This window comes from Tribolium castaneum, chromosome 8 (genome assembly GCF_031307605.1).
Source record: "Tribolium castaneum strain GA2 chromosome 8, icTriCast1.1, whole genome shotgun sequence".
Lineage (NCBI taxonomy): Eukaryota > Metazoa > Arthropoda > Insecta > Coleoptera > Tenebrionidae > Tribolium > Tribolium castaneum.
In genome coordinates this window covers 16,031,242-16,054,798 of record NC_087401.1, presented here as the reverse complement: position 1 = coordinate 16,054,798, position 23,557 = coordinate 16,031,242, and the positions used below count along the sequence as shown (strand labels likewise).

The 23,557-nt window shown below is 33.6% G+C and overlaps 7 protein-coding genes and 1 non-coding gene across 14 annotated transcripts in view; 3 read left to right on the top strand and 5 right to left on the bottom strand.

Annotated features, from left to right (window-relative positions):
* Positions 1 to 2,891, top strand: part of LOC135267020 (uncharacterized) — a 48,759-nt gene extending 45,868 nt beyond the window's left edge. Inside the window, exons 1-4 of one of the 4 annotated variants that reach the window (XM_064358557.1) lie at positions 1,743 to 1,890; positions 1,934 to 2,094; positions 2,148 to 2,308; positions 2,659 to 2,891. In XM_064358557.1, the coding sequence (XP_064214627.1) occupies positions 1,876 to 1,890; positions 1,934 to 2,094; positions 2,148 to 2,308; positions 2,659 to 2,807 (486 nt within the window). In that variant the 5' untranslated portion in view covers positions 1,743 to 1,875 and the 3' untranslated portion in view covers positions 2,808 to 2,891. Of the gene's footprint in view, positions 1 to 1,742; positions 1,891 to 1,933; positions 2,095 to 2,147; positions 2,309 to 2,635 lie in introns of those variants that run through there. The other 3 variants (XM_064358558.1, XM_064358556.1, XM_064358555.1) reach the window with 3 other exon arrangements.
* Positions 1 to 23,524, bottom strand: part of Nep3 (Neprilysin 3) — a 34,050-nt gene extending 10,526 nt beyond the window's left edge. The window contains exon 1 of one of the 3 annotated variants that reach the window (XM_064358553.1): positions 23,502 to 23,524. Coding sequence is in view for 1 of the 3 variants with exons in the window: in XM_008196424.3 (XP_008194646.1) it covers positions 280 to 291 (12 nt within the window). In the remaining 2 variants the exon portion in view is untranslated. Of the gene's footprint in view, positions 1 to 38; positions 207 to 279; positions 438 to 23,501 lie in introns of those variants that run through there. The other 2 variants (XM_008196424.3, XM_008196425.3) reach the window with 2 other exon arrangements.
* Positions 2,801 to 5,729, bottom strand: LOC661703 (uncharacterized protein). Its single transcript, XM_967851.3, has 3 exons — positions 5,519 to 5,729; positions 5,284 to 5,406; positions 2,801 to 5,232 (listed from the first exon to the last, which is right to left on the bottom strand). The coding sequence occupies exons 1-3, from the start codon at positions 5,589 to 5,591 to the stop codon at positions 2,816 to 2,818; spliced, it is 2,613 nt and encodes an 870-aa protein (XP_972944.3). The 5' UTR covers positions 5,592 to 5,729; the 3' UTR covers positions 2,801 to 2,815.
* On the bottom strand, positions 5,679 to 10,318 carry LOC135266855 (uncharacterized). The gene is made up of 4 exons (XM_064358201.1): positions 10,295 to 10,318; positions 9,030 to 9,155; positions 5,816 to 6,082; positions 5,679 to 5,769 (listed from the first exon to the last, which is right to left on the bottom strand). The coding sequence occupies exons 1-3, from the start codon at positions 10,316 to 10,318 to the stop codon at positions 5,819 to 5,821; spliced, it is 414 nt and encodes a 137-aa protein (XP_064214271.1). The 3' UTR covers positions 5,679 to 5,769; positions 5,816 to 5,818.
* On the top strand, positions 6,224 to 11,312 carry LOC135267019 (uncharacterized). The gene is made up of 2 exons (XM_064358554.1): positions 6,224 to 6,347; positions 10,456 to 11,312. Exon 2 carries the CDS (start codon positions 10,462 to 10,464, stop codon positions 11,158 to 11,160), a length of 699 nt encoding a protein of 232 aa, XP_064214624.1. The 5' UTR covers positions 6,224 to 6,347; positions 10,456 to 10,461; the 3' UTR covers positions 11,161 to 11,312.
* On the bottom strand, positions 11,508 to 14,993 carry LOC657693 (protein Fer3). Its single transcript, XM_964140.3, has 4 exons — positions 14,653 to 14,993; positions 14,418 to 14,553; positions 14,173 to 14,363; positions 11,508 to 14,115 (listed from the first exon to the last, which is right to left on the bottom strand). The coding sequence occupies exons 1-4, from the start codon at positions 14,698 to 14,700 to the stop codon at positions 13,948 to 13,950; spliced, it is 543 nt and encodes a 180-aa protein (XP_969233.2). The 5' UTR covers positions 14,701 to 14,993; the 3' UTR covers positions 11,508 to 13,947.
* Positions 20,967 to 21,157, top strand: LOC135267032 (U2 spliceosomal RNA). The gene has a single exon (XR_010335280.1). It is a non-coding gene; the product is annotated as a U2 spliceosomal RNA (small nuclear RNA).
* Positions 21,901 to 23,085, bottom strand: Prosbeta3 (Proteasome beta3 subunit). Of its 2 annotated transcripts, none has more exons than XM_015980874.2 (3): positions 22,951 to 23,085; positions 22,070 to 22,635; positions 21,901 to 22,019 (listed from the first exon to the last, which is right to left on the bottom strand). In XM_015980874.2, the coding sequence occupies exons 1-3, from the start codon at positions 22,966 to 22,968 to the stop codon at positions 21,971 to 21,973; spliced, it is 633 nt and encodes a 210-aa protein (XP_015836360.1). In that variant the 5' UTR covers positions 22,969 to 23,085; the 3' UTR covers positions 21,901 to 21,970. The 2 variants fall into 2 exon arrangements, with proteins under 2 accessions (XP_015836360.1, XP_008194648.1); XM_008196426.3 differs by lacking the exon at positions 22,951 to 23,085 and adding an exon at positions 22,741 to 22,899.
* Positions 23,525 to 23,557: the final 33 nt, after the last annotated feature.

Genomic DNA, 23,557 nt, shown 5'->3' with positions numbered 1-23,557 from the left:
GATAAAATAAAGCGCAAACAGAAATAAGTGCTACTCACATTATTTCCCCGAAATAAAACCAATAAGGAAAATAAATCGCAGTCGCCTTGGACCGCGCCGAACAAAACACTGTCGGCGCGTCTCTTAATTTAACAACACATGTTGTGACGTCAGATGGCGTCGCTGCGCCATTTTAAATTATTATGTCACAGCCCCCACCACAACCACTGATACAAAAAAGGGATTAGGACTTGGAATGCGCTCGTGTGAATGCGGCTTTAGGATAAATTATTTACGCACCTTGACGCTCATCGTTTCCGAATGGTTTTGCACAACACTTGGGTTTTTTTGGCACTGGTGACGTGATTTAATCGCCGACGCCCTGCGTTCAAAATTTGGGACGCCAGACGACGGCCTGCTCGATTATTGATTGAGAAGTTCACGCGAGAGCGGCTTGCGGAGCGCGCCGTGGTTATTGATCTGGTTTTCATTTGTTTGCACAATCGGGCGCAAATTTGTTTGCGTTGACGACAAACAAAACGCTTAAGAGTTTGCAGTTTTAATGTGCGATTTTTTTTTCGGGTGGATTTTCAAGGCTGGCTCACATAAGCGCCAGTTGCGGAAATTTGAGCGGGAATACGGAGGACTATGAGATAGGAAACGAAACGAGGTACAAAGTCGTACCCAAAAAAAATTGTACGGCAGATTAAAAAAAAGAGGTCGCTTTAAATCCAACCAATTCATTAATTACATGGAATTACATGTTTTGCGCTCTTAGCACACTGAAAAAAACTGACGACTAAAATTTTCATAAAAAATATTAGAAAAAACTTATTATTTAGCAAATTTGAGCGAATAAATAAATAAATTTACCATTTCTGAGCGTTTATTTAGCAAAAACTCAATTATTGCGCGAAATTTCTTAAAAAGTAAGCTAAAAAATTACAGAATTATGTCAAAAATGACATTATTTTTGCTTTGTTCTAAGGATTTAAACACGTTTTCAGACCAAAAAAACAAGTTTTTCTTCTGGTTTTTATTAATCAAGAACAAAAAATTCACCAAATTTGGTCGAAAATGACCAAAAATTTACCTTTTCTAAGCGTTTATTCAGCAAAAACTCATATATTGTACAAAATATTTAAAAAAGTAAGCCAATAAATTACAGAATTATGTCAAAAATGACATTATTTTTGCAAGTTCTGAGAATTTAAACACATTTTTTCACTAAAAATCAACTTTTTCTTCCTGTTTTCATTAAACTAGAACAAAAAAAAATCAAGAAATTTGGTCGAAAATAACCAAAAACTGTCCTTTTTTAAGCGTTTATTCAGCAAAAACTCAATTATTGTGCAAAATTTCATAAAAAGTAAGCCAATAAATTACAGAATTATGCCAAAAATGACAGTATTTTTGCAAGTTCTGAGGATTTAAACACATTTTTAGACCAAAAATCAACTTTTTCTTCCTGTTTTTATTAAACTAGAAATAAAAAATCGCCAAATTTGGTCGAAAATGACTAAAAATTTACATTTTCTAAGAGTTTATTAAGCAGAAACTCATTTATTCTGCAAGATTTCTTAAAAAATAAGCCAATAAATTACAGAATTATATCAAAAATTACATTATTTTTCTAAGTTATGGATGTTTAGCATGTTTTTAAGCCAAAAATTAAGTTTTTTTTCATGTTTTTGGTAAACTAGAACGAAAAAATCACCAAAAACTTAGTTTTTTTTAAGAATTTTGTCAAAAATGTCTGACGATAATGGAACAGCAGCGCCTCTGGCGCCCTAAACAAAACTATCAAGAACGGAACGTTTCCTATCCTAACCTTTAGTTATCCGTAGTTGGCAACAAATTCAAAAAACAATAAAAAATTTCCGTCGAACCGTCAAAATGTCAACACCTTCGGTAAACCCTCCCTTGCCCCCTCTCAAGTGACCCCCATTTGCAGGCCCCCTTGCTCCGACTATGCCACTTTCAGGGCCCCTTTCTGCCGGTTCAGTCGTACTACTGTTACACCGACGAAATCTGTTGTAAGGAAGGCTGTTGTAATGATTTTGCCGATTACAAGTACTTTCATTCCTGGCATTTTTGGTACAAAATTTACGTTGTGTACAAAATTGCGACAAAAAAACGCGAAATTGTTAAAAAAAACACATTTTTAGGCTTGGCGTTGTAGCTTTTGTCCTTCTTTACCGCTACATCTGTTGGTACTGTAAAAGGGCGGAGCGACAAGACAATGTTTTAAGAATACGTGAAGAGGAAACTCTTAATTCGCACGTTGTTAATTTAATGGTTTCTTACAACAACAGACGCAGTGGAAATGGTATTTTGTGGTTTTAAAATTAAGTGTCAAGTACAGTCACGATCAAAAACAATGACACTTCTAAAAACGCAGCCAAACTAGCGGGACAGTTTTAAATTAACCTGTTTGTTGAAATTTATGACCTAAAATATTTTAGTCGCACGTTTCCAGCCCGGTTAGTAAGGGTGTCATTCTTTTTGATCGTGACTGTACTTCCCCCTTCAATTATTTTTCTTTTTCTGGGTGTTTTTAATTCTATTTCCAGTCAATAATTATGTGAAAAATAAGAAAAAAATATTGGCTTAGTGTACTTGAACCAGTGTTGCCAACGTATTTTTTTTATTATAGATAAATTAAATAAATTGTTTAAGATGTGGCACCTAAAGACGATGACGAGAACCCCGACCCCCCTCCCCTCTACAACGTGGCCCTCCACCTCCCCAAGCCCCCCAACACTGACGAAGTCCCCTCCTACGAACAGGCAACTTTGATGCGCCAAAAAAACAATTTAAATACTTAATAAAAGCTTTATTTATTCCCGTAACCTACAATTTCATGTAAATTTGTGTTATTAAAACTTAAAATTATATCCCCTTTGATCAAATGCTTGTATGAACTTTTCGCTTTCGTGGTATTTCTAGCCCATGGCGGTGTTCTCCCAAACTTCGCATATTTAAATTTAAGTTTGGTACCATTTGGTAACTTTTCATTCTCCCCCCTAGGATCGCCAACTTGACCAACAAATCTCCTAGCTTTGGCTTCGTTCATATCGTTCTCGATTTCGGCCTGAAACCCGTCAAATTTCTTCGACATTTCTTCAACATCTTGGTCCACACTGTTATTAAGTCCATTTTGAATGACTTGTGAATTAATATCGAAAAGTTCGTTTCGATTTTCCAAATCTCCATTGTTTGGAATTATACGTTCTTCATTTACGTCACTAAACCGGACGCTCTTTCTTCGTTTAATTGAAGAAAGTTTCAGAGGGGGTGGGGGGGCAACCGGGGTCGCTGTCACGTTTAAAATTAAATCGAAAGTGGCCTCTGGTTCTTCTTTCTGACTGTCATTTAGCGAACCGTTGAAACTTGGATTATCTATAGACTTATCTGTATCTTCACTTTTCTTCTTTTTCTTCCGTTTGACTTCAAAATCATTACTTGGAGTGGAGTCGCAACCATTTGTACTATTAATGTCAAAATTTGGGTTGACAATGGCAAACGAATCTTCAATCTTCCTTTTCTTCTTTCTTCTAACTGCAAAATCGCTGCCCACTTGACTGTTTTCATGCTCACTGGTTGTACAATCAAAGCTGGGGTTGTCAATAGCCACTGAATCTTCACTTTTCTTCACTTTCTTCTTTCTTTTAACTTCAAAATCGGCACTCATTTGACTATCCCCAAGCTCACTTGTTGCAAAATCAAAGCTGGGGTTGTCAATAGCCACCAAATCTTCACTTTTCTTCACTTTCTTCTTTCTTTTAACTTCAAAATCGGCACTCATTTGACTATCCCCAAGCTCACTTGTTGCAAAATCAAAGCTGGGGTTGTCAATAGCCACCGAATCTTCACTTTTCTTCACTTTCTTCTTTCTTTTAACTTCAAAATCGGCACTCATTTGACTATCCCCAAGCTCACTTGTTGCAAAATCAAAGCTGGGGTTGTCAATAGCCACCGAATCTTCACTTTTCTTCACTTTCTTCTTCCTTTTAACTTCAAAATCGGCACTTCTTTGACTATTCCCAAGCTCACTTGTTGCAAAATCAAAGCTGGGGTTGTCAATAGCCACCGAATCTTCACTTTTCTTCACTTTCTTCTTCCTTTTAACTTCAAAATCGGCACTTCTTTGACTATTCCCAAGCTCACTTGTTGCAAAATCAAAGCTGGGGTTGTCAATAGCCACCGAATCTTCACTTTTCTTCACTTTCTTCTTCCTTTTAACTTCAAAATCGGCACTTCTTTGACTATTTCCAAGCTCACTTGTTGCAAAATCAAAGCTTGGATTGTCAATCGCCACCGTATCTTCATTATTCTTCTTTTTCTTCTTTCTTTTGACTTCAAAATCGTTACTCGAACTATTGTCACAATCATATGTACAATTAATGTCAAAATTTGGGTTGTCAATCGCCAACGAATCTTCATTATTCTTCCTTTTCTTCTTTCTTTTGACTTCAGAATCACCACCTGGTTTGCAATCTTCACTATTCCTATTTTTCTTCTTCCTTTTCACCTCAAAATTGTCACTTGTTTCCCGTTCGTCAATCGGAAACGAATCTTCATTCTTCTTTTTCTTCTTTTTTTTGCTAGTTTGAGCGTCACTTTCTTCAACATTTTGCGTTTTGTTGCTTTCTTCGACAACAAAAGTATCATTTTCTTCACTAATTTTGACTCCATCTTCAATTTCTTCTTTAATTGTATTCAAGACGTGCTTTTGCACCTCAACACTGCCACAAAGTGGATCAAAAGCCGGATTACTCAACCCTTCATTTTCTTTTTTAATTTTCTTCGGTGTTTTAAAACCGAATCCATTGTAGCTTTCTTCCTCCGATTCTGACTCTTTCTTCAGCACGCCATTGTTACCAATCACGTAACCGTTCTTTTTCCCAAAATTTGGTAACTTTTTTTTGAAATAATCAACCATAGAACCGTTATGACTGAAATTACTTTTTTCTTCGTGAATTTCTTCAGTTTCGGGCGTTTTTGGCGCCTCTTTCAGGCTTTTTTTTCCGAAAATGTTGGCTAAATCTTTCTCACTACAACGACTCAAGTCTTTGCCTCTGGTGAATTTTTTATAGTGGACGCGTACGCGTGAACTTTGCGATTTTTGCTCAAGTGAGGCGATTTTGACGTCATTTGACTCGGGCTTCGCCCCCGGAAGCGACTGAAGCAAGGCGTTGAAATTACTGTCGTGTTCAGTCCACTGGTCGTTGGTTTCCTTGTACCCCATGCCTGGAAATTAACCTAACTTTTGACAAACGTCAGAGTGACACTGACTACTACCTTTACTGTCATTCTTGTAAGAAATTTTAACGTGTTCCACAATTCCGTTCTCTTTAGCCCCCAAGCCCTTGCCCTTGGACCAGCCCATTTTTTCGAGCATTTTTTGCCCAAATTTACTCGAATCTGTAACAGTTTTTTGGCTCACATAACGTCACTTTTTTATCAGTGGGAAAATAGCCCCCTTGAAGCACAAGGGGTCACGCTAGCGCGTTTTAGTGACTTGGGGGGCTCTTACCGTCACTCCAGTCCTTGCCACGAGGGTTCAAAGACCACCGTTGCTTGACTTTACGTTCGGCAAGCATCGACATTTTGCACAAAAAACCACCACAAATCAATTAAACATGTAATAATTCGTCCAGAAAGTTTATTGTAACAAAAAACGCTATCAATTTGATACAATTTTTTGGTCTTAGAAAAACACGTGTAACGGTTTTGACAACTGTCAACCGTCACATTTTTTCTACCAACCACCGGCGAATAAAAAACCTAAAAAATTTATCACAAAAATTGTGAAAAAAAACGTTTTCCTCACTTTTTAGAAGTAAATCTTGCGACAAACACCGTTAATTAATCGGTAGCCGTGATTACACCGCACTTTGATAATTGCCGCTTGATTTATCGGTGTTGCTTGAGTGAGGTTAGGTTTGGTTTTCTGGGCCCAAAGTGCCCACATTTGCACGAAAAAAAACAGTAACACGTAAAAAATGCGTGGCAGATTCATGACAAACATTGGTTTTTTACCAAATCTAGTTTCTCTATTTATCTGGCACAGTACTGCCAACGTGAAATTTGTGACGATTTATTTTGCAGCGGTTTTTTTTTAAACTATGATAAGGATGTGCAAGTGCACAAAAACAATAATTTTAAAATTAAAATTTAAAAAAATTTAAAATTAAAATTTAAAATCGATTTTTTTTCGACTTTTATTTATAAAAGTGGGCTACTAATGCAAAAAATTGTGTTGCTATAGCACCATCGTGACGTCAGATTGTTTATACGCCAAATAATCGAGCAAAGAGTGAAAGTTTCAAATTTGAAACAAGAATTTTTGAGTTTGATTTACGGTAAGTGTCACTTTATAGCCTTTTTTATTATATTTGAGTGAGTGTTTTCTTTAAAGTGCTTTGCACGATTTGATGAGCTATGGGGGGAAATAAATAAATTGTGACAGTGACAACGGAACCACAAAACATACAAACTTTATTTTTCGGTACAACAACACAAAAGTAATTATGACAATCATGATTTTCCTTAACTATGGTAACAAATTTGATATTTTTTAGTAAAACCAAATGTTTTGCTTGTTGTCAATATAAACCTTAAAGTAGTCTCTTGTAATTAACACAAAGTACAAAGACAAATAAAGATACACCAAACAAAAAGGCAAAGACTTCTTTAACACTGTACATAATTTTATCTATTTATTATTTTTCAAAAAAAAATTGGTGTAAACTTGTACTTACTTTTGGCATTTTACTTTATAAAAATGAGAAATCAAAAAAAATAATATACACATAAAAGTACCAAAAAAATTGTGAAGGCATTCATTTGAAAAAAAATGAAGAAATAAGGTTACTTTACCCAATGTAAGCAGGTAAGTTTAAAAAAATCGCGCAAAAAACTGAGTTTTTTAGCCCGAAAATGCAAAAACAAAACCAATTCCGATTAAATTCAGCGAATTTGTGACGAAATTTCGTAAAAAATTGGCTTTCAAGGAACGTAAAAGCGACCGAATATCTCATTTTCTGCATAATTTAGTAAATAATAAATACATACGCGAAAAACTTTGTTCTTTTACTACATTTTTCAATTAAAAAATATACTTAATGTCTCCAAAAATAGCAAAATCATGACATTTCCAGCTTACATATGAAAAAAAAGACTGTTTCTTTTAGTCCAAAACAGTGTTTACATAAATTGCATTACTTTCAACTCAGTTTGGCTATTTTTTTTTTGAATTTTTTGAGGAGAATGTGCGAAATAATAATTTTTTTTTCAAAAACCCCAAAATAAAATAATTTTTTTGAAACTTTATCCGAGACATTTTCGAAATATTAGAAGGTCAGGTTGAAAAAATGAGGAAGTGCAGCACAATAATTACATTTTTGACCCGACTTGGTTAATTTTTAGCTCAGTTTCACCAAAATTTATCAAAAAAATTGCATTTCTATCGCAAAAACAAAAAATAATAGGCACATTTTTGTTTGTTTTTGAGACGTTTGTGAAATAATTGTGGTTGCGGTGAAAAAAATTAACATAAGTGGGATAATCATTATTACGTTTTCGCCCTAATTTAGTGGATTTTCAGCTCGATATTTAGCAAAAAATTTGCGAAAATTTGCGATTTTGGCTTAAAAACAAAATAATTTTGAACTGTAAAACAGGAAAAAAACAAAAAAAGTGAGCAAATGCGGCAAATAATCGCATTTTCCATCAAAATTTAGCGAATTTTCAGTTGTATTTAGCAAAATTTCACTAAACGGTTGCGTTTTTATCTCAGAATGTTAGTTCAAACACAAAAAATTGGCTTAATTTGGTAAATTTCTGATTGTTTTTAGCACTTTTGCAAGGTAATTGTGCTTCAGATTAAAAAAAATGAACAAATGCGCCTTTACATATCGCATTCTCGACCCGATTTAGTAAATTTAGAGCTTGGTTTAACAAAATTTTACGAAAAAATCGAACGAAAAATATATCAAAATTTGTTCCAATTTATTGATTTTCAAAATATTTGATTTCTGAAATAATTATTGTAGTTTGCGTTGAAAACAAAATAAGAAAAAGCGGCACCAAAACTGTATTTTATTTATCGCAATATTAAGAAAATTTAACAAAAAAAAAATGTGCTTTTGTCAGATAAATGAAAAAAACTGTTCTAATAATAGTTTGGTAATTTTTCGACTTGTTTTGTCAAATTCGCCAAATAATTGCGTTTCTGGTTATGGCTTGAAAAAATCTAGCAAATAGTTGGCGCAGTTTAGCAAAAGTCCACAAAATATTGCGACCAAAAACGTGAAAACTGTTCTATTTGTTGGTTTATTTTTGACAAAATTCAAAATTCAAAAAAAAATCTTAAGAAATGTAATACAATTTTAATGAACAAATGTGTTTATATATCAAAAAGAAAAAAATTGTTCTAATTTATTTATTGATTTTCAAAATATTTGATTTGTGAAATAATTATTGTAGTTTGCGTTGGAAACAAAATAAGCAAAAGCGCCAACAAAACTGTATTTTATTCACTCTAATTTATCAGAATATTAACAAAATTTAACAAAAAATGTGCTTTTATTAGATAAATAAAAAAACTGTTCTAATAATTTCGTAATTTTTTGACTTGTTTTTGTCAAATTCACGAAATAATTGCGTTTCTGGTTGTGGCTTGAAAAAATCTAGCAAATAGTTGGCGCAGTTTAGCAAAAGTCCACAAAATATTGCGACCAAAAACGTGAAAACTGTTCTATTTGTTGGTTTATTTTTGACAAAGTTCAAAATTCAAAAAAAAATCTTAAGAAATGTAATACAATTTTAATGAACAAATGTGTAAAAACACATAATAATTAAATAATTAAATAATTAAATAATAACTATTTTGATATAAAAATATCAAAAAGAAAAAGATTGTTCTAATTTATTTATTGATTTTCAAAATAGTTGATTTGTGAAATATTTATTGTAGTTTGCGTTGGAAACAAAGTGTGCAAAAGCGGCACCAAAACTGTATTTTATTCACTCTAATTTATCACAATATTAACAAAATTTAACAAAAAATGTGCTTTCATCAGATAAATAAAAAAAACTGTTCTAATAATTTTGTAATTTTTTGACTTGTTTTTGTCAAATTCGCCAAATAATTGCGTTTCTGGTTGTGGCTTGAAAAAATCTAGCAAATAGTTGGCGCAGTTTAGCAAAAGTCCACAAAATATTGCGACCAAAAACGTGAAAACTGTTCTCTTTGTTGGTTTATTTTTGACAAAATTCAAAATTCAAAAAAAAAATCTTAAGAAATGTAATACAATTTTAATGAACAAATGTGTAAAAACACATAATAATTAAATTATTAAATAATTAAATAATAACTATTTTGATATAAAAATATCAAAAAGAAAAAGATTGTTCTAATTTATTTATTGGTTTCAAAATAGTTGATTTGTGAAATATTTATTGTAGTTTGCATTGGAAACAAAATAAGCAAAAGCGGCACCAAAACTGTATTTTATTCACTCTAATTTATCACAATATTAACAAAAAATGTGCTTTTATTAGATAAATAAAAAAACTGTTCTAATAATTTCGTAATTTTTCGACTTGTTTTTGTCAAATTCGCCAAATAATTGCGTTTCTGGTTGTGGCTTGAAAAAATCTAGCAAATAGTTGGCGCAGTTTAGCAAAAGTCCACAAAATATTGCGACCAAAAACGTGAAAACTGTTCTATTTGTTGGTTTATTTTTGACAAAATTCAAAATTCAAAAAAAAATCTTAAGAAATGTAATACAATTTTAATGAACAAATGTGTAAAAACACATAATAATTAAATTATTAAATAATTAAATAATAACTATTTTGATATAAAAATATCAAAAAGAAAAAGATTGTTCTAATTTATTTATTGATTTTCAAAATAGTTGATTTGTGAAATATTTATTGTAGTTTGCGTTGGAAACAAAATAAGAAAAAGCGGCACCAAAACTGTATTTTATTTATCGCAATATTAACAAAATTTAACAAAAAAATGTGCTTTTATCAGATAAATAAAAAAACTGTTCTAATAATTTCGTAATTTTTAGACTTGTTTTTGTCAAATTTACTGAATAATTGCGTTTTTGGTTGTGGCTCGAAAAAATCTAGCAAATAAATTTCACTAAAAAATCTCCTTTAGTTTGAGTTAAAACTCAAAAAAATCCTAAGAAATGTAATACAACGTGTTCAAAAATGGTTGTTCATCAAGTTGACTAGATTTTTGTTGTTTTGTGATACGAAACTTTTTGCATTATTTTGACGGATCCGTCACTTTGACGGCAAATAAGCGGTACATTGCGTTCAAATTTCATAGGTGACTTGATGCACAACCATTTTTGAACACATTGTACAATTTTAACGAAATAAAAAACTTTCAGAGTTAAAAAGGCTCAATATCCAGAAAAACGCACAAAAAAACTAATATTTTTCCAGCGAAAAATGGAGTCCACCCAGCTTTACCTCAACGAGCAGCTCGTGACCATAACCGCGGACGCCCACACCGTTAAAAAATTAAATGAAGACGACCAATACCTCGCCGATTACGTGAACAAAGCGGCAAAAATGGGCCAATTCCACTTCCTCTTCACCCACGACCCGAATTTGCGCCGAATCGTCGTCAAACGCGCCCCAGCCGCGCTCCAAACCGTTTGGCACAAAAAAGGCCGGCCGTCAGAAAGCGACAATTTCGCCACCGATCTTTTACTAAAACTTTGCAATTCTGATAAATACTCCACCAGATTCAAAAGCGGCCACAGTTTGAAGAACAAACTGTGGGAGGAAATCGCCGCTGAGATGCGAACGGCGGGCTTTGACGTCGACGAGGCAAAATGTGCCCAGAAATTCAACAGTTTGGCGCAGAAAGGCCCAGAAACGGGCGAGTTGTACACGGAGATGAGAAAGGGTTTTGAGAGTGAGGAGGAGGACGATGAGTGGGTGCCCAGAAGTAATAGAAAAAGGAAAAGTGAGGAAGATGATGCCGATTTTTTCAAGAAGTTGGTTAAGAAAAATTGTAAACTGAAGGAGGAGCGGTATAAGGAGATGTGTGGGTTGATTAGGCGCAAAAATGAGTTGCTTGAAGAGAAGTTGAAGCAGAACCAAGAAATTATAACACTTTTGGGGAAATTGGTTAAGAATTAATTGAGTGGTTTTGTTGTTTTATTGCTTTATTGTGTAATGGAAGACAGTTGGAAGACTTAAAATTAATAAAGCTACAAGTGTTTGGCGCCGATTTCATAATTTCATGCGTTCGTTAACATATTTAATCAAAAAAAAAAACGGAGAAGGAATAAAAATAAAATAAAATAAATAAATAATGGAAAAAAAAAGAACAATTAGTGATTAATTTTTTTATAACCCAGAAAAGTGCTCTCTATTAATATTTTTTCTTCAAAAAAATTGATTCAAAACAATGTCAAAAAAATTCAAATTATTCGTGTGTTTTCTAAAAGTTATACCATTTTTCGGAAATTTTGAACCTTGAACAAATTATTGAAATGTGGGCAAATACATATTTTAAAAAAATTGTAACAATTAATAAATTTTTCTCTAGACGTGAAAAATTTGTCTTTTTTTTATCAAAAAAAGCAAAAAAACTGACTCAATAACGTGATTTTCCTGCTTGTTTTTGACACGATTGTGAAAAACAAGGCATTGAAACTAAAATGAGCAAATAAAGCTGAATTTTCGCCTGAATTTAGCAAAAATTCACGAAAAACTAATAACTGTAAAATTAGCAAAAGCGAAACAATAATTGTATTTTCCGCCTAATTTAGCGAATTTTCAGCTAGGTTTAGCAAAATTTTACAAAAATGTGGCTCAAAAAATGCACTGTGGACCCAATCTGTTGAATTGTAAGCTCAATTTGTTAACAGAATTCCACAAAACATAACGTATTTAACTTAAAAATCGTGCAAAAATGCCCATTTTTCGGTTTATTTTTGACGGAATTTCAGTAAAAAATTGCATTTGTGACAGAAATATTCACTAAAATCTACGAAAGAATTATAGCGAAAAGTGAGGAAGATGATGGCGATTTTTTCAAGAAGTTGGTTAAGAAAAATTGTAAACTGAAGGAGGAGCGGTATAAGGAGATGTGTGGGTTGATTAGGCGCAAAAATGAGTTGCTTGAAGAGAAGTTGAAGCAGAACCAAGAAATTATAACACTTTTGGGGAAATTGGTTAAGAATTAATTGACTGGTTTTGTTGTTTTATTGCTTTATTGTGTAATGGAAGACAGTTGCAAGACTTAAAATTAATAAAGCTACAAGTGTTTGGCGCCGATTTCATAATTTCATGCGTTCGTTAACATATTTAATCAAAAAAAAAAACGGAGAAGGAATAAAAATAAAATTAAATAAATAAATAATGGGAAAAAAAAGAACAATTAGTAATTAATTTTTTTATAACCCAGAAAAGTGCTCTCTATTAATATTTTTCTTAAAAAAAAATGATTCAAAACAATGTCAAAAAAAATCAAATTATTCGTGTGTTTTCTAAAAGTTATACCATTTTGAACCTTGAACAAATTATTGAAATGTGGGCAAATACATATTTTAAAAAAATTGTAAAAATTAATAAATTTTTCTCTAGACGTGAAAAATTTGTCTTTTTTTTCCCTAATTTATGACTCTTTTGTTGCACACTCATTGTGTAACAATTATATGACACATTAAAAAAAAAGCAAAAATTCACATGTATACAGGATGTCCATTTTTGGAGCTCCACCATGGAAATCTCCGTTATTATAAGAGATATTATCTGCAAGAAAATTTGATGTGTCATTTTTAGTTTTTGAATTATTGGAAAAAAACGGAAATTTGTAATTTTCGTTTTTATTTTTTGAAGTAAAAACCAAAAGAACTGGACGTTTTTAACTTGGACATTCTTCAGACACTTTTTTACAAGGAATCTAAATCTGTAATCGTATTTTCCAAGGCGTTCTTGATGTCAGAGTTACAACACCTAATTTTGTTTTTTCTTATGAAAGCCATATCCCCTTTTTGTATTTTTGAAAAGTGTTTTTATTCCTGATAACAACGATGTATCACATGATATGATCCAATCTTATACGCTGATCCAAGTGGAGAAAAAAGCATTTTTGCGAAGAGTGCTTTGGAAAAAACGTCAACAATTTTGTTTTTCATCAAACTAGATTTTAGAGGATTAATTTAATAAGACAAAATTATAAAAATTTATAGAATTGCATATTTAGTTTGTTAAATAAAATTTTTGAAGTTTTTTCCAAAGCACTCTTTGCAAAAACAGTTTTTTCTTAATTTTGATCAGCATGTAAGATTCGATCATATCATGTGATACATCGTTGTAATCAGGAACAAAAAGACTTTTCAAAAATACAAATGTCAAATATGGCGTCCATAAGAAAAACCAAAGTTGGGTGTTGTAACTCTGACATCAAGAACGCCTTGGAAAAGGCAATGACAGATTTAGATTTCTTGTAAAAAAAGCGCCTCTAAAATGTTCTACTTAAAAAGATCTAGTTATTGGTTTTCGTTTAAAAAAATTAAAACAAAAACTATGAAAATTTAGATTTTATTTTTCTCAATAATTCAAAAATGACATAAAATTTTTTTCACATAATTGTTCAGCATAAAAATGAGCAACTTGTCTTAATTTAACCGATCTCTAAGATCCCACTGGTGGAGCTCGAAAAAACGGACACCTATAGACAAAATATAAGATAAGATAGACAACAAACTATTTTTTATTATATCTGAGCGGGTCGTAGATAAAGTTATGGAACCGATAGTTATCGTTTCGTTCGTTCATATACAGATTTGCAAATTTTTTAATAATTTAAAGGGAAAATATAAAATTGTGGCTTTAAATTTAAAGGGGTGTTAATTTCTAAATTAACATAATTTTGCGTTAAAATCGACATTAATGAAGCTTGTTTATGAAATCGGCCTAGTTAATTAAACCATAAGGGATGTACTCCCTCTGGGGGTACATGTCAGGGCTCTTGTGATCCGGGGGGTGCCCATGCAGCAACTCCGACATGAAACTAATATAAGTAATCGCAAGACGAAGAGTTTCAATCCTTGAAAGTCTCTTTTCGTAGGCAAACGTTGGTACCTACAATTATTATTGTTTTTGTTTTTATTTCACTTTGTATTTATTTTTTTTATTTACTTTTCTTCGTAATTTATCGAACGCTTCGTTAAGGTTAAACATCCTGCGTCTTTCCCGTATATTGGCAGCTCGCCGTTGCGCCAAAGTTGCCACTCTTCTGCGTGGCTTTTTCTGGCTTTGGGGGCCGTTCTGGGGGCCGTTGCGCCCCAAACGGTTACCCACAAGGCCCCCACACTGTTGCCGGGGCCACACTGATTAATTTTGTCACAATTTTATTTTTTACAAGTAATAATTAACTACAATACCTAATTCTGAATTAAATGCGGTGAGAATGTCAGGGTAACTGCCCAGGGCCGGGTTTTGCCCCCCGAGACAGTGATGGGGGTCCCAGAGGCCGCTGTACCCCCCGATTTCGTTGGGGTAGTTGGGAAAATCGGCATGCTAAAAATTTTTATTTCGAGTAATTTAATTATCGCAATTTTAATAACGGGTGTCTAAAAAAATTTTTTTTGTAGCCACCCGGTGTAACTTCCCACTCACATTGTTCCCTTCCCACGGTCCATGATCACTAGAAAACGACATTTTCATTTCACTGAATTTCACTGAATCACTGCGATTATTTTTTTAAATGTTGACCACTTGACGCCGTTTGACTGAGTATTTGATTTCAATTTCAGGCGGAATTGACACGAGTTGGCAGTGGTGGGTTTGGATTGGTGGTTGCGAGTCGAGGGTGGTTTAATTGATGCGGTGACCAATCGGGGTTTTGCAATATGTTGCTTCGGGGAGAAGCGATTGTGGGGTTTAAGGACGAGAGGATAAGGCGGGAGGGATTATTGACGTTTTGGGATGAGCAAATTTTGTGTTATTGTTTTAGGGTGTTGGGGAGTTTTATTAAAAATGTGTCCATAAATCATACAAAAATACACAATTGTTAAAAAATTAAAGAGGGGCTTGTCTAGTAACAGTTTTTACGTTACTAGATAAATTTATATTTTTCGGCAGACGTTAAACCCATGCATATTCTTTATATATTTGTAGTCATTAGATGCCTCTATAGCTCTTAAAACTGCTCTAAAGTTAATAGGTTTGGTTTTTTGATGATTGATTTTTCCAATTTTTGTCGTGATTTTAGTCGATTTACGGTACCCAGAACATTTGTCGAGCAATAGCTCCGGAACTATTAGAGATAACCCCATGAAGTGTATTATCGTTGGAAAGCTCTTTAAATTATCTATCTTTTTCAAAAAAAATTAGTGTTGTCCGACTAATAGTTTTCGAGCAAATTGGAGAAAAATGCAAAAATTGGTAAAATTTTAAAAAATTCATAACTAAAAAACTATTCGGAATTTGGCAATTTTCTCGATGCCAATCGATTCCCCGGATCATTTTGCATAGGTAAGGATCAAAACAGTTCCACTTTTTCGAATAGTTTAGTCGCAATTGGGAAAATAAAAAAAAATAAAAAAAAGTTAACACCCCCCCCTTAAAATCGGTCAATTTTTAAAGTGTCTTTAAATCAAATAAAACCGATTCTATCTTATAGATTTTGATGTGCTCTTTCCGATCTAAAAAACCGTTTTCCCCTAACTCTTTTAGTTTGGCCGTAATCGGCGTTTGAAAATTGAAAAATTTTTTGCGAGATATTGCCTTGAGTCCTATGCCATTTTGTAGAGTTTTTTATTCCGGTTATCCTCCATTTTTCCGTTTTTCGATAACTCTAATAGTTTCGCCGTAATTGGCGGTTGAAAATTGAAAAAAAGTGAAAATGGAAAGCTTTTTTTGCGTTTTTCTCGGAAACTGTAAGACTTAGAGCAACGAACAAAAAACCATCTGATAGCGCTTAATTTTATCTATTTTTTCGACTAAACCCGGAGCCGCTCCGGGCAACGGTTCCGGCTACAGAGGCGATCAAAGTTTTTCACTAAAAAAATTCATAAAAAAAAAACTAAAAGTCGTAGAGCACTGCGGTTTGTTCCATTGAATTCTACGGCTCATTTTACATATTATATCAATTTTTCACAGGAATTAAAAATTTAAAATTTTTTGCCTAAATTTAGGGTAGTCATTTGTCATAGTGGAAAATTTTATTCAATAAAAAAATTCATAACTCGAAAACTAAAAGTCGTAGAGCAACGCGGTTTGTTCCATTGGATTCAGCGGCTTTTTTTCTGTATTATACCAACTTTTCACGAGATTTAAAATTTTCAAATTTTTTGCTCAAATTTCCTGAGTAATAAATTTGTGCCTCACCTTACCTTCAAAGTGATGAAAAAAAATTTTTTTTTAAATTCACTCCACCAAATTTTTATGGACTTCTTTATGTCTTAACAACCCACAAAAGTTGTTTTTAGTCCACAAAAAGTCCATATGTTCGATTTTTAGATTTTTGATTTTTTCAATTTTCGTCGCAGTTTTGGTCGATTTTGGGTACCCGGAACTTTTGTCGAGCAATAGCTCCGGAACTATCAGAGATAACCCCATGAAGTGTATTATCGTTGGAAAGCTCTTTAAATTATCTATCTTTTTCAAAAAAAATTAGTGTTCTCCGACTAATAGTTTTCGAGCAAATTGGAGAAAAATGCAAAAAATTGGTAAAATTTTAAAAAATTCATAACTAAAAAACTATTCGGAATTTGGCAATTTTCTCGATGCCAATCGATTCCCCGGATCATTTTGCATAGGTAAGGATCAAAACAGTTCCACTTTTTCGAATAGTTTAGTCGTAATTGGGAAAATAAAAAAAAATAAAAAAAAGTTAACACCCCCCCCTTAAAATCGGTCAATTTTTAAAGTGTCTCTAAATCAAATAAAACCGATTCTATCTTATAGATTTTGATGTGCTCTTTCCGATCTAAAAAACCGTTTTCCCCTAACTCTTTTAGTTTGGCCGTAATCGGCGTTTGAAAATTGAAAAATTTTTTGCGAGATATTGCCTTGAGTCCTATGCCATTTTGTAGAGTTTTTTATTCCGGTTATCCTCCATTTTTCCGTTTTTCGATAACTCTAATAGTTTCGCCGTAATTGGCGGTTGAAAATTGAAAAAAAGTGAAAATGGAAACCTTTTTTTGCGTTTTTCTCGGAAACTGTAAGACTTAGAGCAACGAACAAAAAACCATCTGATAGCGCTTAATTTTATCTATTTTTTCGACTAAACCCGGAGCCGCTCCGGGCAACGGTTCCGGCTACAGAGGCGATCAAAGTTTTTCACTAAAAAAATTCATAAAAAAAAAACTAAAAGTCGTAGAGCACTGCGGTTTGTTCCATTGAATTCTACGGCTCATTTTACATATTATATCAATTTTTCACAGGAATTAAAAATTTAAAATTTTTTGCCTAAATTTAGGGTAGTCATTTGTCATAGTGGAAAATTTTATTCAATAAAAAAATTCATAACTCGAAAACTAAAAGTCGTAGAGCAACGCGGTTTGTTCCATTGGATTCAGCGGCTTTTTTTCTGTATTATACCAACTTTTCACGAGATTTAAAATTTTCAAATTTTTTGCTCAAATTTCCTGAGTAATAAATTTGTGCCTCACCTTACCTTCAAAGTGATGAAAAAAAATTTTTTTTTAAATTCACTCCACCAAATTTTTATGGACTTCTTTATGTCTTAACAACCCACAAAAGTTGTTTTTAGTCCACAAAAAGTCCATATGTTCGATTTTTAGATTTTTGATTTTTTCAATTTTCGTCGCAGTTTTGGTCGATTTTGGGTACCCGGAACTTTTGTCGAGCAATAGCTCCGGAACTATCAGAGATAACCCCATGAAGTGTATTATCGTTGGAAAGCTCTTTAAATTATCTATCTTTTTCAAAAAAAATTAGTGTTCTCCGACTAATAGTTTTCGAGCAAATTGGAGAAAAATGCAAAAATTGGTAAAATTTTAAAAAATTCATAACTAAAAAACTATTCGGAATTTGGCAATTTTCTCGATGCCAATCGATTCCCCGGATCATTTTGCATAGGTAAGGATCAAAACAGTTCCACTTTTTCGAATAGTTTAGTCGTAATTGGGAAAATAAAAAAAAATAAAAAAAAGTTAACACCCCCCCCTTAAAATCGGTCAATTTTTAAAGTGTCTCTAAATCAAATAAAACCGATTCTATCTTATAGATTTTGATGTGCTCTTTCCGATCTAAAAAACCGTTTTCCCCTAACTCTTTTAGTTTGGCCGTAATCGGCGTTTGAAAATTGAAAAATTTTTTGCGAGATATTGCCTTGAGTCCTATGCCATTTTGTAGAGTTTTTTATTCCGGTTATCCTCCATTTTTCCGTTTTTCGATAACTCTAATAGTTTCGCCGTAATTGGCGGTTGAAAATTGAAAAAAAGTGAAAATGGAAACCTTTTTTTGCGTTTTTCTCGGAAACTGTAAGACTTAGAGCAACGAGCAAAAAACCATCTGATAGCGCTTAATTTTATCTATTTTTTCGACTAAACCCGGAGCCGCTCCGGGCAACGGTTCCGGCTACAGAGGCGATCAAAGTTTTTCACTAAAAAAATTCATAAAAAAAAAACTAAAAGTCGTAGAGCACTGCGGTTTGTTCCATTGAATTCTACGGCTCATTTTACATATTATATCAATTTTTCACAGGAATTAAAAATTTAAAATTTTTTGCCTAAATTTAGGGTAGTCATTTGTCATAGTGGAAAATTTTATTCAATAAAAAAATTCATAACTCGAAAACTAAAAGTCGTAGAGCAACGCGGTTTGTTCCATTGGATTCAGCGGCTTTTTTTCTGTATTATACCAACTTTTCACGAGATTTAAAATTTTCAAATTTTTTGCTCAAATTTCCTGAGTAATAAATTTGTGCCTACACCTTACCTTCAAAGTGATGAAAAAAATTTTTTTTTTAAATTCACTCCACCAAATTTTTATGGACTTCTTTATGTCTTAACAACCCACAAAAGTTGTTTTTAGTCCACAAAAAGTCCATATGTTCGATTTTTAGATGTTTGATTTTTTCAATTTTCGTCGCAGTTTTGGTCGATTTTGGGTACCCGGAACTTTTGTCGAGCAATAGCTCCGGAACTATCAGAGATAACCCCATGAAGTGTATTATCGTTGGAAAGCTCTTTAAATTATCTATCTTTTTCAAAAAAAATTAGTGTTCTCCGACTAATAGTTTTCGAGCAAATTGGAGAAAAATGCAAAAATTGGTAAAATTTTAAAAAATTCATAACTAAAAAACTATTCGGAATTTGGCAATTTTCTCGATGCCAATCGATTCCCCGGATCATTTTGCATAGGTGAGGATCAAAACAGTTCCACTTTTTCGAATAGTTTAGTCGTAACTGGGAAAATAAAAAAAAATAAAAAAAAGTTAACACCCCCCCCTCAAAATCGGTCAATTTTTAAAGTGTCTCTAAATCAAATAAAACCGATTCTATCTTATAGATTTTGATGTGCTCTTTCCGATCTAAAAAACCGTTTTCCCCTAGCTCTTTTAGTTTGGCCGTAATCGGCGTTTGAAAATTGAAAAATTTTTTGCGAGATATTGCCTTGAGTCCTATGCCATTTTGTAGAGTTTTTTATTCCGGTTATCCTCCATTTTTCCGTTTTTCGATAACTCTAATAGTTTCGCCGTAATTGGCGGTTGAAAATTAAAAAAAAGTGAAAATGGAAACCTTTTTTTGCGTTTTTCTCGGAAACTGTAAGACTTAGAGCAACGAACAAAAAACCATCTGATAGCGCTTAATTTTATCTATTTTTTAGACTAAACCCGGAGCCGCTCCGGGCAACGGTTCCGGCTACAAAGGCGATCAAAGTTTTTCACTAAAAAAATTCATAAAAAAAAACTAAAAGTCGTAGAGCACTGCGGTTTGTTCCATTGAATTCTACGGCTCATTTTACATATTATATCAATTTTTCACAGGAATTAAAAATTTAAAATTTTTTGCCTAAATTTAGGGTAGTCATTTGTCATAGTGGAAAATTTTATTCAATAAAAAAATTCATAACTCGAAAACTAAAAGTCGTAGAGCAACGCGGTTTGTTCCATTGGATTCAGCGGCTTTTTTTCTGTATTATACCAACTTTTCACGAGATTTAAAATTTTCAAATTTTTTGCTCAAATTTCCTGAGTAATAAATTTGTGCCTACACCTTACCTTCAAAGTGATGAAAAAAAATTTTTTTTTAAATTCACTCCACCAAATTTTTATGGACTTCTTTATGTCTTAACAACCCACAAAAGTTGTTTTTAGTCCACAAAAAGTCCATATGTTCGATTTTTAGATGTTTGATTTTTTCAATTTTCGTCGCAGTTTTGGTCGATTTTGGGTACCCGGAACTTTTGTCGAGCAATAGCTCCGGAACTATCAGAGATAACCCCATGAAGTGTATTATCGTTGGAAAGCTCTTTAAATTATCTATCTTTTAAAAAAAAAATTAGTGTTCTCCGACTAATAGTTTTCGAGCAAATTGGAGAAAAATGCAAAAATTGGTAAAATTTTAAAAAATTCATAACTAAAAAACTATTGGGAATTTGGCAATTTTCTCGATGCCAATCGATTCCCCGGATCATTTTGCATAGGTATGGATCAAAATAGTTCCACTTTTTCGAATAGTTTAGCCATAAATGAGAAAAAAAAAATAAAAATTCGTCGCTCTATCAAATTTTTATGCACTTTTCTGTCTTCAAAACCCTCTACATCCCTTTTAACAGTGCAAGAAAAGCCAGTTGCTTTTTGAGGGGTTATTAGCAGTCAGGTATAAATTCGGTAGACTACCTACCACCCCAATCCCTAACAAGTCCTCAAAACCGCCGTAGTGTGTCGCTAAAACATCCATATCGCTACTACCTGACATCCTTCCGGATTTAAAACCCCAAAAGCCAAACGTTTCGGCATCGCTTCTCGGCCTTATGGCTAAGATCAAAGTGTAGTATCTGTTCTTATCAGCTTAATATCTGATACGCTCCGCATGCGGAGCCAGTATATTAAACTGATTTTTGGAACATGATGAAGGCTAGGAGCTTGCTCCACCTTCGTCACGGGTTGGCCCGGCATTGCAGTACAGTCGGGATCGGCCCACCTAATCCAATACAAACACAATTTCCCCAAAAAATTAAAACTCCTATCTTTTGATTCCACCCTCATGACGTAATTTGTCACAATTCCAGCTACTAAGCGCCGAAATGATAAATCCCTCGTCAATCTGATTTGTTTTGGATAGGGTGTATTAGGCGTTATTAAAATCAACCCCTAAGTTTTCATGCTCACTTATGCACGTGCACTACAATAAGGGATGAACTGACACAACCCCAGCCATATGATATTTCAGTTCGCGTTATTATTGTTTTCCAAATTGCACTTTTATGGAAATTGGGCGAAAAATGACGACTTTATTAGTTTATTACACAAATAAATTAAATCATCGAAATTAAACTAAAGTATTGTGCTGTATTATTAAGCCGGAGATAATTCTGTTGTGACATAAGGGTCGAATTAGGGGCGTTTAAGCGTGTAATGAGATTAACTTAAGCGCCTTGAATTAAATGTGGGGCCAATAACTTAACGAAATTGTTTAGAAATTCTCATTTGTCAATAAATTATAACTATAAAAAATTTTAGGAAAATCCTCTTGAATGTTTATTCCCAAAATTTCGTTGAAATTCCGTCACAAATTATTTAAAAAACACTAATTTAATGTCAGAATGGTTATTACTATAGCTGTCGTTATGCAACGAGCGTATGCGAGTCATTAATTTTTTTGTACTGTTTTTTAAGCAATATTGTCGCCGTAATCGGCAGTCAAAAGGTAAAAAAATAAAAGAAAAAAATTGGTTTTTAATTTATTTATTAGTTTTTCTTCAGCTTAAAAAATACAAATTACAATAAATGAAAAAAAAATCAATCCATCCGCGTCTTCAGATCCCTCACTGTGACCTTATCCTTCTCACTGAAACAGCCAAATTAGCCCCTTCACTCTTACCTCTCCCTCCAACTCACATGATATAAACCACAGCCCCCCACCCCGAAATGGCATCCCGATCAAAGGCATTAATCAGCGCCTGCGACGTGGTCTCGAACAAATCATCCGGCCCCAAATTGGGCTCCCACAGCGACTCGCACATCCCGAAAAGCTGGCTGGAGGCTGTGCCCCCCACCACGAAATCATTGGGCTGATTGGGGCACCCGATCAAGTCCATGTTGCAAATGTACGGTTCGTACGTCCCCGGGTCCAAACCTGCCACAATTGGCTCAACGAAAAACGGCCCAAATCTGTTTTCATACAACATGTTTGAAAGCATAGCACTGAAAACTTTGGGCGACATTGGACGGTTCTCCTTCAATTCGTAGAGGTTTTTCCTGAAGCGGAGTTTCTCCATGACGGTTTGGGTGTCAGTGGCGAGGCCGGGCAGCCCCACGTAGAGGTGGGGGCCCATTTCGAAGATTTTCTGGAAATTGGTGGCGATTGTCTGGGCTTGAATGCCGAAACGCTTGTCTGACGCGATCGAGACGCATTTGTCGCCTTTCATCGCCACCATGGCGCCCCCATTGTATGCCAAAATCGACTGAAATTTGGGGAAAAGAGCTTTGTCATTTCACCTAACCTCAAAGTGTCAAAGTGGTTGGCAGACGCCTTCTGTGTAGTGTCTATCACTATGTATTGGACTTACCATGTTTGTAGTGTTGTTTAATTAAATAAAATTGGACAATTTTGGGTAAAACTGGGGTAAAAATACAACTTGCAAGTTTATAAACACCGCAATTTAAATGCAACACTAGGTGGCGTGTGTGGAGGAACACAGTCGGTAAAACAGGGTTAAGCCCCTTATTGAACGTAATTTGTTCCAAAAATATGAAATTAATGCTTAACATGGACTTACCTGGATATTATTCGACATATCTGTGATGTTCTTGTTGCTTTTCACTAGTTTTTCTCAATAAATTGTCTTGAAAGACGCCAGAAGTGACACAATTCAAAAACAATTGCTGGCGAACGCACACTTGCACCAACGTTGAAAAAAATTAACGCGCATTTAAAAACTTGGTTTTCACGTTTCGCATATTAATAATTGCAAACATTGTCACGTTTCGTAATGAAATCATCGTGAAATATATAAATTAAAAATCAAAATAACATTTCGTTTAATTTTTGTCATTACTGTACTCAGTCGGTAAAACAGTAGGCGCTGCTTTAAAATTTCCAATCCGCAAATAACCAAATAAAAAACGCTCTGAATTGTTTGTATCGTTGTTAAATCAGATGGAAACGTAAAATATGGGTAAAATACACCTTCCAAGTTTAAAAACAGTGAAAATACAACCCAGAGCACCGGGCCGGTAAAGTAGGGAATTGCCAACCGACAGTGCCAAATGGTTATAAAAACGGAATTTTCCGCAAAAAACTTGAAATTAATACTTAAATCTAACTTACCTGGATATTGTTAGTCGTTTCCGTGACTTTCTCGTTGTTTTTCACTAGTTTTTCCC